This window comes from Marmota monax, unplaced genomic scaffold (assembly GCF_021218885.2).
Source record: "Marmota monax isolate L192 unplaced genomic scaffold, Marmota_monax_Labrador192_F-V1.1 WCK01_AAM20220418_F8-fsc00147, whole genome shotgun sequence".
In the NCBI taxonomy this organism is placed as follows: domain Eukaryota; kingdom Metazoa; phylum Chordata; class Mammalia; order Rodentia; family Sciuridae; genus Marmota; species Marmota monax.
In genome coordinates, this window is record NW_026693552.1 from 2,862,995 (window position 1) to 2,877,746 (window position 14,752).

The 14,752-nt window shown below is 33.6% G+C and overlaps 1 protein-coding gene across 1 annotated transcript in view; it reads right to left on the reverse strand.

The window, feature by feature from the left end:
• Positions 1–943: 943 nt before the first annotated feature.
• Positions 944–14,752, reverse strand: part of Mmp16 (matrix metallopeptidase 16) — a 282,987-nt gene continuing 269,178 nt past the window's right edge. The window contains exon 10 of the mRNA XM_046458638.2: positions 944–11,116. Coding sequence (XP_046314594.1) covers positions 10,782–11,116 — 335 coding nt within the window. The 3' untranslated portion in view covers positions 944–10,781. The remainder of the gene's footprint in view (positions 11,117–14,752) is intronic.

The following is a 14,752-nucleotide window of genomic DNA, read 5'->3' on the forward strand; positions in this document are numbered from 1 at the left end:
TCTTGTTAGTTACCCTGCTTTAGAACTCCTCTTTTGCATATGAATTAAAATTTATAAGACTAATTTCTAGGTGTTCAGATACACCTTGACTTTTGCATGAGAGAATACCTTTTTACTTTATTTGCACTCTAAATTCCTTTCTGAAATTCAGATGCCCTTTTAAACTGTGGATACATACTGCATTTGAGTTTCAGAAAGCTCTTGGTCTAGCACTTGACTATATACAACTACCTGACATTCTTAAAAACATCTTCCAGTAGATTCTGTGTTCAAGACCATTTATTAAGATCTTAAATATTAAAATGTTTATCCTCAGTTTTGTTTTCTCTCTGTGGTCAGTTCTCTATTGATGGCTCCCTTTTCTACAAACCTACTATTAAAAGGAAAAAAGGGCTGGGATATAGCTAAATGGGAGAGCCTGTGCTGGGCATGTGCAAGGCCCTGGGTTTCATCTTCAGCAGGAAAACAAAAACAAAAACAAAGAAGAAGAGGGAAATACTTACATGGGATTGTGCCAAAGATTTGATATAAAAATTAATTCCCTTGAATAATTTTATTTGAACAGTTAGGATGTATGCCTTTAATAATTGATTAAACTCACCTATATGAAAGTTATCTTTTATCCTTTTTGATGGTTCCAGGAAATCTTAATATGTCTTATGCTCCCAGGCACTTGCCTGAAATATATTTGATACAGTGATGTTTTCTGCTTCTGTCTTTGATCACAATTATATTCATCTAGTGATTCATTATATGGTTCTCTAGTTCATGAGGTCAGTTTAATATACTTGCTCATTCAGACAAAAGGAGATGCTGCCCTCAATTACTCAAGTACATTCAAAATAATTAGAAATATGTAGATGGTAAAGACTTCTGCCCTAGATCATATCCTACACATTAGTCATAAATGTGAGTATATCATTCATTGAGTAAAACCACAATGTCTATGAACCATTTTTCTGTTCTCTTATTTATTGACAGTTTTTTTTTTTAATTACAACACAATGAATTGATGGTAAATACAGAAGATGCAATAGTATAAAAAGCCATTTAACCCTTCCCTAGGTTAAGACACTTACAGCAGACAAAAACTGCCCCACCCCTAGTCCCCACTTTGAATGGAAATGAAATAAATATAAATTAATAAATACAAAACAAATCACTGCACAGCCCTTAACTCTTTGATTGCCAAGGCAAGAACCATGCTGATGATTCTAGCTTGTGACATTTGTGTGGTTAAAGGTTGCCCGCAGCAGTCAAAGGGTTATAGCATTGTAAACATAAGTACTTTGTGAAAATGTTCAGTCATGATAATGGTCTATAGAATGAGATTAATAGCATGACCCCTTGACCTTTAATGACGCAACATTATAAGGAGTTAAGGAGATTATAGCTTGGTGAGCTGTTACATAGACTAGTCAACTAGTCAACCATTTTATTTAACAATGTGCTATGAGGCCTTGATTTACTAATAAAAGACAACTGGTGAATAAACACTGTTCAATGCACTGATCAATAAATCAATGAAAAAATTAATTTAAGCACCACAAAATTTTGCCTGATTATATCTGACAGTCATAATACACTTTAGCACCATTTATTTAGCCTTATATTTGCACACAAACAAGCTTTGTGTTTGTCGGTAGAAGCTATCAGGAAAAAAAAATATATATATATATTTGCCAGATTTAAGATGGTGTAAATGTATAGAATCCTGTATGGGCAAAAAACACAACCTGCAAATCTTAAAACTCATTTGGCAAATAAATGTGTTATTTATTTCATTCCTTGTACACATAAGACTACATATAATCAAAAACTTAACAAAAGAGTGTATAGTGTAAAGTGAACAATCCAGAAACTTAAAGGTAAGAGTTCAATACACTCTCCATAACTGAAAACATCAGGGGGAATTATAAAAAAGGCAAAGCATTTTCAGACAACCACAAGATAATGGCCTAAAATTTTAATTTCCTGGTGTTTCTCCCTGCTTCACAGTTTAATGTTATATTTAAATAAAGTCTGTGTTAATTTTTATTCTTTTAATTTCCCATAAACACAACATAGAAAGGAAAATGATTTTCATTTAAAATGTGTATTGTTTACCCAAGAGACAACTTTTCTTTTTCCTTTCGAAATTGCTTGCATCTCATTTGAAAGATAAATTACTATGTAATTTTTAAAAAATATATAATATTTATTTGACAAACTAGGTTCATGGGAGCTTATCCCCCTTAATCTTTCTAGTAAATACATATACATGTATATATATATCTGCATATATATACATATATATCTCATATACACTATATTTTTCCAAATCTGTACTACCAGATTGCTTATATGGATGTTATCTGCATTCATTATCATACTGATTCACTACTGGAATCAAGATAATGTTAATACAGGTACATAAGATTTAAAACATTTTGAAAATATGTTACTACACTGATGAAGCAGGCAAATTTCTCAATGTCCATAATATTTGATTCTTTTAAAAAAACATCAATAAACTATGCACTAATTAGATTTTATTTTTGCTAGAAAATTAAGTTTATTAAAAGTTATCTCAGCACAAAATTGAACTAGTAAACTCCATTTATTTCCCACCTATAATATAAAAAAACAAGATATATTTGTTAAAATTAGATACCTAAAAAAAAAAATCTTTCAAGACTTTTAAGCTTGAAGCAAATTTTTATGGCCAAGTCTCTAAAACCCCTGAAAAATAGAGGTTCACAATAGAAATGCTGATGCAGTCAAAACCTATGCAGTGAAAAGCTGCTGCTATAATATCCCTAATCCTTTTATTCTATCTATTTCTAATATATGTAAATTATTATTATCAAATGTAAATTACATATACACATACATTTAAACTTATATATGTATATGTAATTTACACTTAAAAGGAAATAGAACAAAGAATCAAGGCTTTAGGCATTCATGTCCCCATGATGTACCTTAAACAGAACACTATATTATGGTATTCACTTTACTGTATAATTATTTATTATACATTCTGCAGAAACAAATTTCCTTAGCTGTCTTATCAACAGACAACAGTCATTATAGTCAGCATTTCACTTTTCTCAGGGGAATAGCTCTATAAAAGTTAGAAGCCAATGACAGAGATTGGGGATGTGTGAAATGACAAGGACTAAACCTTTGCATAAAATTTGTGAAGAAAAATACTAAAGAAAAAAAAAAAGACATTTCCTGGGTGCCACCTTTGATGTAGAAGGTTGTTCAATTTTGGTTTTCACAGAGGAAGAGAAAAATCAAAATCTGTATAACAACAACAGGAAAAAAAATGGAGGACACAAGGTGGAGATTTAAAGGAATGCAAATATAGGCAGAGACTGATAAGACAGCACAATATAAAATATCCTTCCCAAATAGTTCATTTTTGGAGTAAAAAACAGAAAGCAAACAAATACTCATTTCAGAATTGAAGGAGCAGAAAAAAACAGGCATACACTCACCCTTGTTTAGAAGTCATGTTTTTAGGAGTAACAAAGATTGTGAACTTTTGTATTTATGAACACAGGAATAATGGAATCCATATGATACAAAGGAGTAAATAACCAAAAGAACTCAAAACATAATTTTGCCTAGGCGGTGGTGTATACTAAAGAACTATGAGAAGACAGACAATAATGTGGCCTCTGCAAAGTTACTTCAGTGATAGGAAAAAGAAAAAAAAAAGAGATAAGAATAACTCTTGTATTACTAAGAAAACCATTAATTCAAGCAAAATAATGTTTCATCTTAAAAACAGGTTGTCGATATCTAAAGAGGGAACCTTAAAAACTGGCATTACATGATGGCAAACACAACATGCATCCTAGCGACTTCAACAGACAGCTCACACAGGCTTTCTCCATCCACATCTTGGTAAGACAGGCCAATGAAGCAACATACATTCATATAAAACACAGCTAGTACAAGCAGCACCATATCCTGACCTAGGAAAAAGCATCCTAGCATGCAGTCACATCTCACCAAAGCTTAATTATATATGAGGCATGTATAAAAAGGCCTGTGGAAAAAATATTGTGCCAGGGATCCAAACTAGCTACAGACCAAATGCTACAGACATGGTGGCATGAAAATGGGTGGATTTTCATGGATAAAAACCAAGTGAATAAAATAGTCAAGGAACATCTCTATAAGTCAAAAAGTTTATCCTTTTCTTCTTGATCACGATTCTCTCCTTCATTTTTTGGAAGTGAAGTAAAGGTTAATGATATCTTGCTCTGAAGCTAAGGGGCCTAACATGATATAATTATCATATTTTCATATTTATATTTAACTGATTTTTTTTCTCCCTTCTTAAGGGCATATAAATCCAGCTCTATAGCAGAGCACATGGCAAAGTTATGTGAATCAGCACAACATTCTAGTTGATAAAGTGTCTTCCTACACTGTCCAATGTGCCCTTTAATGTAAGGACACATTGAGTACAAATTTGAATATTATCCTCAGCACTATGTTAGTATAAGAAAAATTCTAAGACACACTGCTCTTTAAATTGAAAAGGCATAGAATCCTCAAAAACTTCCATTTATAAATGTCTTTAATGTATAATTTGTATACTTATTAAGTACTGGCCAGAATTACTGGTATGTCCTCATTTTCATTAAAAAGTATTATCCCTACTTAGTATAACGAATTAGCTTTGTTCTAAAAAAAAAAAAAAAAAAACGATGCACGTCATGTCCCATTATAAGCTCACAAGTATGTTCAAAAATTGAAGACTGTTACTTCTATATTCTACCAGAAATTTTACAAAGACAAGCAAATAAAATACTCAAGAAACATCTCTGTAAATCAAAAAATTTATGGTTTTACTCTTGATCATGATTCTTTCCTTCAGTTTTTGGAAGTGAAATAAGGGTTGATGATACCTTGCTCTGAAGAAAGATATAACGTGTTTTTCCTTCCATTTCTGTAAGTGTGTCAAATTAGTGTTCATTCTTAGGCTTTCTATACTATTGGTTTAAATTTCAAAGTAGACATATGTTGAAAGAGATATTTGTAATTGAATGTTATTTATCTGATCTGAAATATTTCAGAATTACTTCAAAATTATACCAATAGAAAAAAATGAAAGATGATTTGAGCAGTATACTGAAGATGAAGATTACATTTAGATGAGACTGTAACACTAAGGCAACTCTTTTGCTACTATGCCAAGTGTTTTGTGTTCCATGATTATTGAGGTAAATTTCTATTCTAGGGAAATGGCTTTTCTCAGGGGATTCTAACATTATATATCTTTCCAATGGAGGAGGTTACTGAACACCTATTTCTGAAATTTTGGGGCTAGAAGGCAATGCATGAGTATCACATGTGTTTATGCAGGTAACATCTAATGACCACTGGCTAAATATATACATTGACATATCGCATATTCATCACTACTGCAAAGAGCTTGAAGTTGCAATTTTCTCTACTATTTTTATACTTGCTAAAGTGAAATTACTGGTTGTTTTATCACGTGCTATAGTGTCTTTATATTTTATAAAAGACTCTTTTCTTCCTTTTCCTTGTCCATTATATTTATTAAATATAGCTTTCATTATTTATGGTGTGGTACTATCTCTGATTGCTATTTTCTTTTTTATATGAAGTTCTAACTTTTAAAATGTAACTGTTAAATCTTTTCTGATGCAGGTATGTTTCCTTTTCTGGCAACATGGAAACTATAATTCAGATACATATGCTGTAGCATGTGTTTCCTGTGGTCACAATAAATCAGTATCACAAAGGTTCATGAAATCCACTGGAATGGTTAGATTCTCCAATATGGCTGATTGACACCTTCGGTGATATCATATATTGGCTGAGATTGTATTTACAGCATTTGTAATGTCAGTTGATTTTACTTTTTTTGTTTAGATGGCATATTCTGTTTGACATCTGTGATACTTTGGGATTGTTCTTAAGAGCATCAAAAATTAAACTTTTGCTGTGTTTGCTGAAAAGAGCTCATCACCATCTACAAGGTTGTTCCAGAACATACTAGAATCTCAAAGACTCAAGACTGTCAGTGAATCACTGCCTTTATTAGCTTCTGGAAATAACTCTGAAAACTTTTAAAAAAGAGATTCTTTTCATGACTCTTGTTTAACAAGTCTATTTGATCAAAACATTCATTCCTCTTTAGACAGCACATTGAGTTTAGTCAATATGAATACACTGGTTATTCTACTGTAAGATCCACAAAGTATGGGTATTTGCACCATACTAGAGATAGCAATACAATATGGAGAACTTGCAAGTATTACATTACCATTCCTAGGATCCAGTATATACAACATTATCCATGTATTGGAACTACCAGAGAAGTTTGGGCAATGTTCTTATCCACCACATTGTGTGTGTGTAGGTTTTTTTGTTTTGTTTTGTTACTAGGGATTGAACCCAACAGTGCTTTACCCAATGGTGCTTTACCACTGAGCTACATATGTCCCCAGCCCTTTAAATTTGGAGACAGTGTCTCACTAAGTTGCTTAGGGACTCAATAAATTGTTGAGGCTGTCCTCAATGCTGTGAAGACAGCTTGAGAGGCTTCAGCCTCCCAAGTTGCTGAGATTACAGGTATGCACCACCACACCTAGCAAACACATTGTGTTTTTAATCACACACAGAAAGGAAGTGAAAATAAATATATAGTATATGAAAAGCCAAATTATGTGTAAATTTAAAAAGATTATAGGAAATTTCAGTAATAAGAGGAACATTTGCTTATTTCAGTAAACTAGTCTGTATCCTTTATTACTTAGTAATTATTTTGTGGTAATCATTACTTAGTAATTTATTATATTTGACTCAGAAAAGCCTTGCTTTCTGATTGATAACAGAAGTTGTCTTTGCAAGTAATACATAATGTTCTCTAAGTTAGCTATATAACACTTGCAACTGTAAAGAGCATCAGTATTCAATGGCTAACAAAGCCATATCAGCAGATACTTTGTTCTAAAATGGGTCAAGAGTTTAATTTACAATCTTCTCTACAAGGGTGATGTGGAATTTCTGCTTCAGAGAATACAAGCTGCTCAGCTCTTTTAATACTTCATTCTGTCCAGTTAATAATATACAGAACAATAATATTTGACTAAAATTATAAACTATAGAGACATTTTATATAAAGAACATTATCTTGTTTACATCTGTGTTTATAGCAGGTAAAGTAATGAGAAATAACAAAACAGAAGAATATTTTTGTGAGAATAAGTGGGTTTTCATTTGACTTAGGAAACTGTAGGTCTGAGCTTTACATGTTGTTAGGGATGAGATGAAAAATATTACCTAGGTTGCATGTCTCTTTGGAACTGGACTGATTGATACATTATGTTGTTTGTAATTTATCCCATATGGTTTTTGAATTACTACTCTAATATGATAGATCAATTAGTCACTCTCACTATTTTATTATAATTGATATTTTTCCAAATCTTAACTGAAGAAGAGTTAGAGACCTTACAAAGTGACTGGTGTACAATAAAAAAATGGAATCCCAGTGTTTGTGATTATATTGTACTTATTATTTTCTTATCTCTTGTGTTCTTACAGCCTGATCAATGTCTTACTCAAGAGAGCAGCCATATATGCACCTTCTCTTATTACATAAACCCCTTCTTATATTCAAGTAAATATGACTCAAGCCTTATCCTTGACATTTGCCAGAATTCAAGCATGATAGACTTTCCTTAATGCTGTGATTATTTTCTAGCCCTTATATACTTACAGTCTCATGATGAATCAGGATATTGTGATGGATGAGTAAAGAGGCAATAGATTGCTTATTTTGTTTCTTTCTCATTTTAGAGAAAAAACATTTTTTTTCAATGCAGGTTGATGGAGTTCCTGAATGATTTGCACGTGTCCCAAAATGACAAAGTTCCTCATTTCTATCTTTCACAAAATATAGTTTCCAGTCATTTTTTTTTCTCTTGACATTAAGGTCCTGAAAGAATTAAACCCTCCCACAAGCAAACACTGTACAAACAAGCTTATGTATAAAGTCCTCCATGCTTAGCAGTGACTAACTCTTTTTATAATATCAGCATCATCTAGAATGGAAGCACTGAAGTAAAGCTATAGGGCTGATTCTGGTCCTCTTTCCTTGCTTTCTGGGACCTCAAATCCATCATCTTTGATATCTTGTCAAAATATAGTCTGCATTGCATAATGTTTTGCTATAAAGCCATTCCTCTTTTCTAACTGTTCTTTTTCTCTTAGCCTTACAGTATATATTTTCAGATTATGAGAAATATCAATCTGCAAGGCTTTTCAGCATGCCACCCATGATTAGAAAATATTTTCCCCAACCAAATCATAAACACGTAGTTTAACCAAAAGGCATTCTAATTTTCATGCTATGTTGAGTATAAATATAAATTCAAGGCAGCCAAACTATCCATTTCCAAATAAGAATGTATACCTACACTCATTAAAAATCATCTGGAAATGTGTATTGTTAGCAAATGAGTAAGAAATTTTCACTAGTATAAAATTCCTGCTTTATATAAAAGCCACACTGGCCATTCAAGTATTTGAGGTTATTTTTTTTTCCTATATTTTTTGTAATTCATACTAAAATGATGAAATTAGGCTTCAAATCATATGAAAAGGAAATTAAAAACCACTTCTACCTATAGGGCATTTTTAGAGTGTGCATGTAAAGACAAAGTGTCCATCTGCAGACCCACCATCAACACTCTTTCTCTCTGCACTCTAAGGAAACAGCTCATGTTGAAGAGGTTTTAGAGAACAATTAACAATCCCATGGAGAAGCAACACCATATTCCCTTCAGTTTGTGCCAGTTTGCAAGTTAAAGGTCAAAGGGCAAAGACATAGAACAGGACTCTTCAAGGAAAATTTTCACAGAAGACAATGTTTAAGTTGTTGTTAATGACAGTCAACAGATCAATAATCAAGTTCAAGGCAAGCTGTTCATTGTTTCAAAAGCTAATCCCCTCAAAAGCTGGCTTTCACACAAAGCCAATGTCTGACTCATGGGGTGCATTCCTCCTGACCATCTCTAATAAGTTCACAGCCCAGTGGCTGTAAAGCCTTTCACTGCAAGAAGCAGCTCCTAAAAATCAATAAAGAGGTCTGTCAGTTGCTGACTTTTCTCTAGGAAAAAAATATTGATACAAACCTGCTCTGCAGGTCACATGAAAATGACAATACTGCTCTTAGGACAAATTACACTCAACAATGAAATGCTTTGGTGGTCTCTTGGCTCTGTCAGTGATCAAATGGATGGCAAAATGCCAGAAGCCATACTAACCCTTTGAGAACTATGGTTGACATGCAGTAGGTAATGCAATGGAGGATATTCATGCAACCTCAGAGTCATCATTTTAATTCATTTTTAAAATGGCAATGCTAACTGCGTATACCAAGGCAAATTGAATTCTCATGCAATGGATTTTAAAACAAGAATTCAATATGTTTAAGGGAAAAAAAAAAAGAATTAGGTTGCTATAAACAGTTGTTCAAATAAAATTTCACTCTTAGGAGATACTGTTAACAAAATATCTTTTCTATTTGCCAGAAAATTTTGGGCAGGTAATATCATTGCTGTTTGTTATAAGTGTATTCATGTAGTACTGTAAATCGTTTTAGAATTACAAGGGGGTTATGGGATATGTTTTAAAAACAGGAACTTCTTGAACCTATCACTGTTTTTAACATTGGCCAGTTCTACAATTTACCGCATAGCAACACTGACAATCCTAAGACTCTGAAAGCTGGTCTGATAGTTCTCAAAGGGTTACACCAATATATTACTAGAATTACAAATCCTTGCAAAATAACTGTCACTTTAATCTACTTCAGAAACATACTGCTTCTTGCTCTGCTTTGTAATGAATATTCCTGACAGACCCATGGAAGGCCTGGGGCATTGGCCTAAATACAACCTGGGGATATTATCACAATGATAGAGGGGTCAGGTGGTAAGAGAGGGTTTAGAAACACTTCAAAACAATTCAAAGGTCCTGTTTTGAATATAGGTATGAATAGAAATGTGTGATGAAACATTGAGGACATAGCTGAGAAAAGCTGTATAAAACGAAAAATGGATGTATTATTAAGGCTGTTACTATATTGCAGATATTTTGGCCCCTTGTTTGTTGGAAAATGGCTGTCCCGACAGTCTAAAGTCCTGCCTGTGTATCCAGATCTCCCACCTGACAAAATGATGCGCAGGAGATTATCCATAGCAGTCACAGAACTATCTTCTTTGGAGACAAAGCTGTTTTGGGTCTTCACACTTTCCTGAAAGTTCAATTGTGGACTTTATGTTTAAACATTTTTTTTTCCTTTGCTTTAAAGCAAAAATTGTGGATTTTCTCTTTTGCTTTTCTCTCTCTGTCTCTCCCCAAAATGGGCTCAGACTTCAGAAGGAAAATAATATTTAAAACCTTTAAGAAGAATCTTTTCTTCTTTTTTTTTTTCCTCTTCTTTAGTTAATCCTGAAATTTGACTGGGCATTGAGCGTGCAGAGGAAAGGCCTATAACTGAATGACAAAGAAAGACAAAGGACTGAAGAACGGCAGATACTGTGCATCATGGAAGCTTTCCCATGAGTGTATTTCCACTCATGTGCAGGACCAGCAACCCTCTGGGTTTGGAAGGTCAGCCCCAAATCAGGCTGCCACAAGCCTGCTCCTAGCTAGGAAACAGCATAACAGCTCTTGTCTTGAATCTCAAGTTACCACAAACTCCTGGAAAAAGAAAGAAAGGGAAAAAAAAACCTACATCACACCCACTCTTGCATAGAGCGTTTACAGTACAGTATGTGGCGGGGTGTTCCTTTCCTCTTGAACTGGAACACAGTGTAAACCAATACAAGGAGGCATAAGGCCAAGATGCAGGGAATGACAATAGCTATGGCTTTCACAGTGCTGGCTGTGTTGTCCAGTTTGATGACAATGTCTACATCATCTGGCGGGCTGTGTCTTTCTTTATCTCTGTCTGTTGGTCCATCACAGCCCATAAAATCCTTGAGGATGGATCTCGGATATCCAGGTTCTACTTTGAGTATCTGATTGTTGAATTTCCAATACTCCTTTCCTTTGTAGAAATATGTAAAGCCTGTGGGGGAAAACACACATACACACAGATACCACTTATTGGTGAAAGTCTGTAAGTATAGGAATGCTAATGACATAAGCTAATTTGTAAAAGGTGTATTTTAAGACCCTTCCATTTTCGTAGGAAGAAAACCTATCCTCAGTTCAACTGCTGTGCTGCAGGAACTGTGCCTTCTAATACCCATGGAAAGCTCAGCAGAGAGAGATGATCTACAGAGGATGCTAGAGGATGATGAGCTGGAAGTCACATCTACACCTCTGCACTAGAAATCTTTATCCTTTTGCTGGCTTATGGTGTGCTGGCACAGAATCACACATTAGTGTGATGACATCAACCTATACTGAAAGACACTGAAACAGCCCTATAAATGGAAACACTGTTTTACCCTCAGGCTGCCACCGAAGACACGGTTCAATACATTTTATAAAGCAGCTTCTCACCTCTCCACACCTCCAGGGAAATTTCTTATTGTCTTAGTATCAGGCATCATTGTGCTCCTCCAAAAAATAGGTTTTCTTTTGTCATTTGAACAAGAAATCATTATAAATCATAAAACTGGAGGTGTTTTCTTTTGTCTGCTAGAAATCTTAACAAATAAATAGATATTCATAGTATTTTGTGTGCTAACCTCATTTCTGGCTCTAGGCCACATCTGTTTTTCCCCTTCTTTTTTCCCTGTTGTTTAACTTATGTACTTAGTTATGTTAAATTTGTGTCAACTAATTATATTTTATAGAGTGGTTAAAAGCCCTTATTAATCCTTTTAGGAATAAACAAATCTACATTTATAACTTTGATACTTCTAAGCAACTTACAATTCCTGGGGGAGGAGGTGGTATGTGGAAGGCTCAAAGAACTCAACAATATATATGATTCATGTTCTAAAACATTCTGGTTGCTCACTTTGTGAGCTCCTGACAAATAAATTATACTTATGCATTTAGGATTATTCTCCATGCTTTGCTGTTAATTTTTTTAAGGCAGATATCTACTCTGTTCTTCTGTCTATAGCTCCTTCATGTCAAGTTTCTTTGGCTGTGCTACTTGGACCTAATTCTTGTTTTTTCAGTAAAACTAAGAAAAAAATGAAATATTTGATGTTGTAATCATGGGAAATGTAAGTGTAAAAACTTAGTATATGCCGTCTCTTTTAAGCCTCACAACTGCTTGGTCAAGTAGAAGTTACTACTCATTTTTTTCAGAAAAAGATATTGAGGGTTGTAGATTTTAAAAAATATATACATATATGATATTCATATACACATATATGTATATACACATACACACATATGTATCGTGGTGAAAGCAGGATTTAAATATTTTTTATAAGTATAAAGTCTAAACACTCAATGAATGATGTTGTTGGTTTAATATCAAAGGTTGTAATAGATGTCACCCCTGAAATAAAGAACTCCAACGTTGCACAAAAAAATTCCAGAAAGGATAGACTATCACTTCAGGTCAACTTCCTTTTGGAAGTCTTTCTGTTCAAAGCCATGAAAATCTGCTGTGGCTTTTAGTTTCGAAGGACAGTTCTGCAATCAGAGCAATTTGCCAAGTGAAAACAGGTGTATGTAGATTCAAATTTTTCTGTAGGGAGCTGGTATTTGATCGCACTAATGAAATCCAGTGTAATTACTCAACAAGCTTGGATGAAGAAATGTTGAAGGCCTGCCAAATAACAGCACATTAGATGATCACAGTTGAACAATGGCACTGATTTAGAATTAAACAGACCTTCAAAATAGATGAACGTACTTCTTATATTTATAAACTGGAAACTAACAGCTGGAAGTGTCCTCATCTTCAATTTTTAGCCAAAGCTAAGTACTATCTAAGCTACTGGGCATTTCATATTTATCAGTTCTAAAAGCTAAATTTTATAGTAAGACACTACATATATAGGAACAGAATTTGTAGTTACTGAAAGCAATTGTTAGAAATAAGGAATCTAGTCTGTAGGAGTTTGTTAAATAACATAAGTGGTTGAAAAGAAGCAGACTGAAATATTGGTGATAGAAATATGCTAAACCTTTATTCTGTAAAATCTCTCGCTCAATAATTTAGGTTTACTTTTTTCACTTCTGAAATGTCAATTAGTTGAGGAAATGTTTAGTTAATTATATCTTTTTCTGTTTTAAAAACAGCTCTGATGTCATGCTCCTGCATATGATAAGAATTAAAATTTTGAGAAAGAAATCAGCGAGGTTGCAATATATACTTTGATGATGCTTTTTTTCTTTTATGTTTGGCCAGATCTCACTAGTTAGTTTTCTATTGCTTCATCCTAAAAATGTAATGACAGTTCATTGCAGTTGTAGTGGTGAATGGATGTTCTCCAATGGCAGTGCCTCTATGTCCTGTTTTGGGCTTTTACATGTTTATTGGTAGGCAGTTAAGTGTTTGGTAAATATTTGTGAATAAACTGACTCCTGTGGAAATGTTTGTTTAAATCAAACTTGTGGTATTTTAACAGAGAGTGAGTGTTGAGGGGAAGAATAAATACACCAAACTGACGGAACCAGGGGACAAAACTATGTTAATAGGCCAAACCCGGGGCTGCAAAAGGTAAACAAAATATGATAATTAAAATTGGAATTTTGCGTTTCTTTCAAAAGTGAATTCCAAAGAGAAAAAATAGAATATTTGAAAAGTGTGACTTGACAACAAATGTAGGAATAATTTGAAGGAGGGGTTGATTCTTTACTATGGTTTTATTACAGTTAAAAACCAATGCTGCTGTGTGAAAAACACTGTGAGGTAATCTATGTTAAGAAATCATTCCACCGTATTCTGAAAGAGTCAAATCTAATTTGGACTATTGCTATTTCCTCTTTACTTTTAGGGAACTAAAAGTAAAGAGGAAAAAAGAAGGAAGAAAAATTGTTAAGATGGTTACAGGGAAAACCGGAAGGAGGATGGCTTAGGAAGTGACAATCTCAGGAAACCTGGGTTTGTATAGTATGACCAAATGAAAAATTTAACCAGATATAACAAATGGCCAGTTACTTTAGCAAAACAATTTAAAAAACACGTTAATGTTTCCTCTTTGGAGACAGTGCATTAAATCATATTTATTGGGGCTAAAATGTCCTTAGTTTCAAGACTTAAGTACATATCTTACAAATTTTACAATCAGGGATAAGTTATTTGAACGAGTTTAGTGTTGGTAAAGAGGTACTTATGTAGGACAATTAAATTCGATATAATGAATTTATGTAGCAATCCTGATAACAGAGAAGACATTCAATGGCATCAGATACTCATATTTCATTGGCCAAGATGGCAGAATTAGTATCAATAGGTAGGCATATTTCACTTCAATGTAAAAGGCATAAATATTTACAGCTTAATTTTGAGCCTGTGGACTTTTAAAAAAATTGACCATTGGGAGAGGATTCCTACAACAATGGATTTCTATAATGGTGGAAGAGTGAAGTAAAGGCAATGTTTCAGCGTCCCATTGTCTTGGATTTTCTGGTTATCAAATGTCATGTACATGGCTTACCTTTTGCTTTTGTATGAAGTCATTATACAATCTCTCTAGTCTGACTGTACTGAATGAGGATCTTGCTTGTTTGCTAACACTCTAAGCAAGCAGCAAATAAATATAATATTCAACTTGCATTATTATTA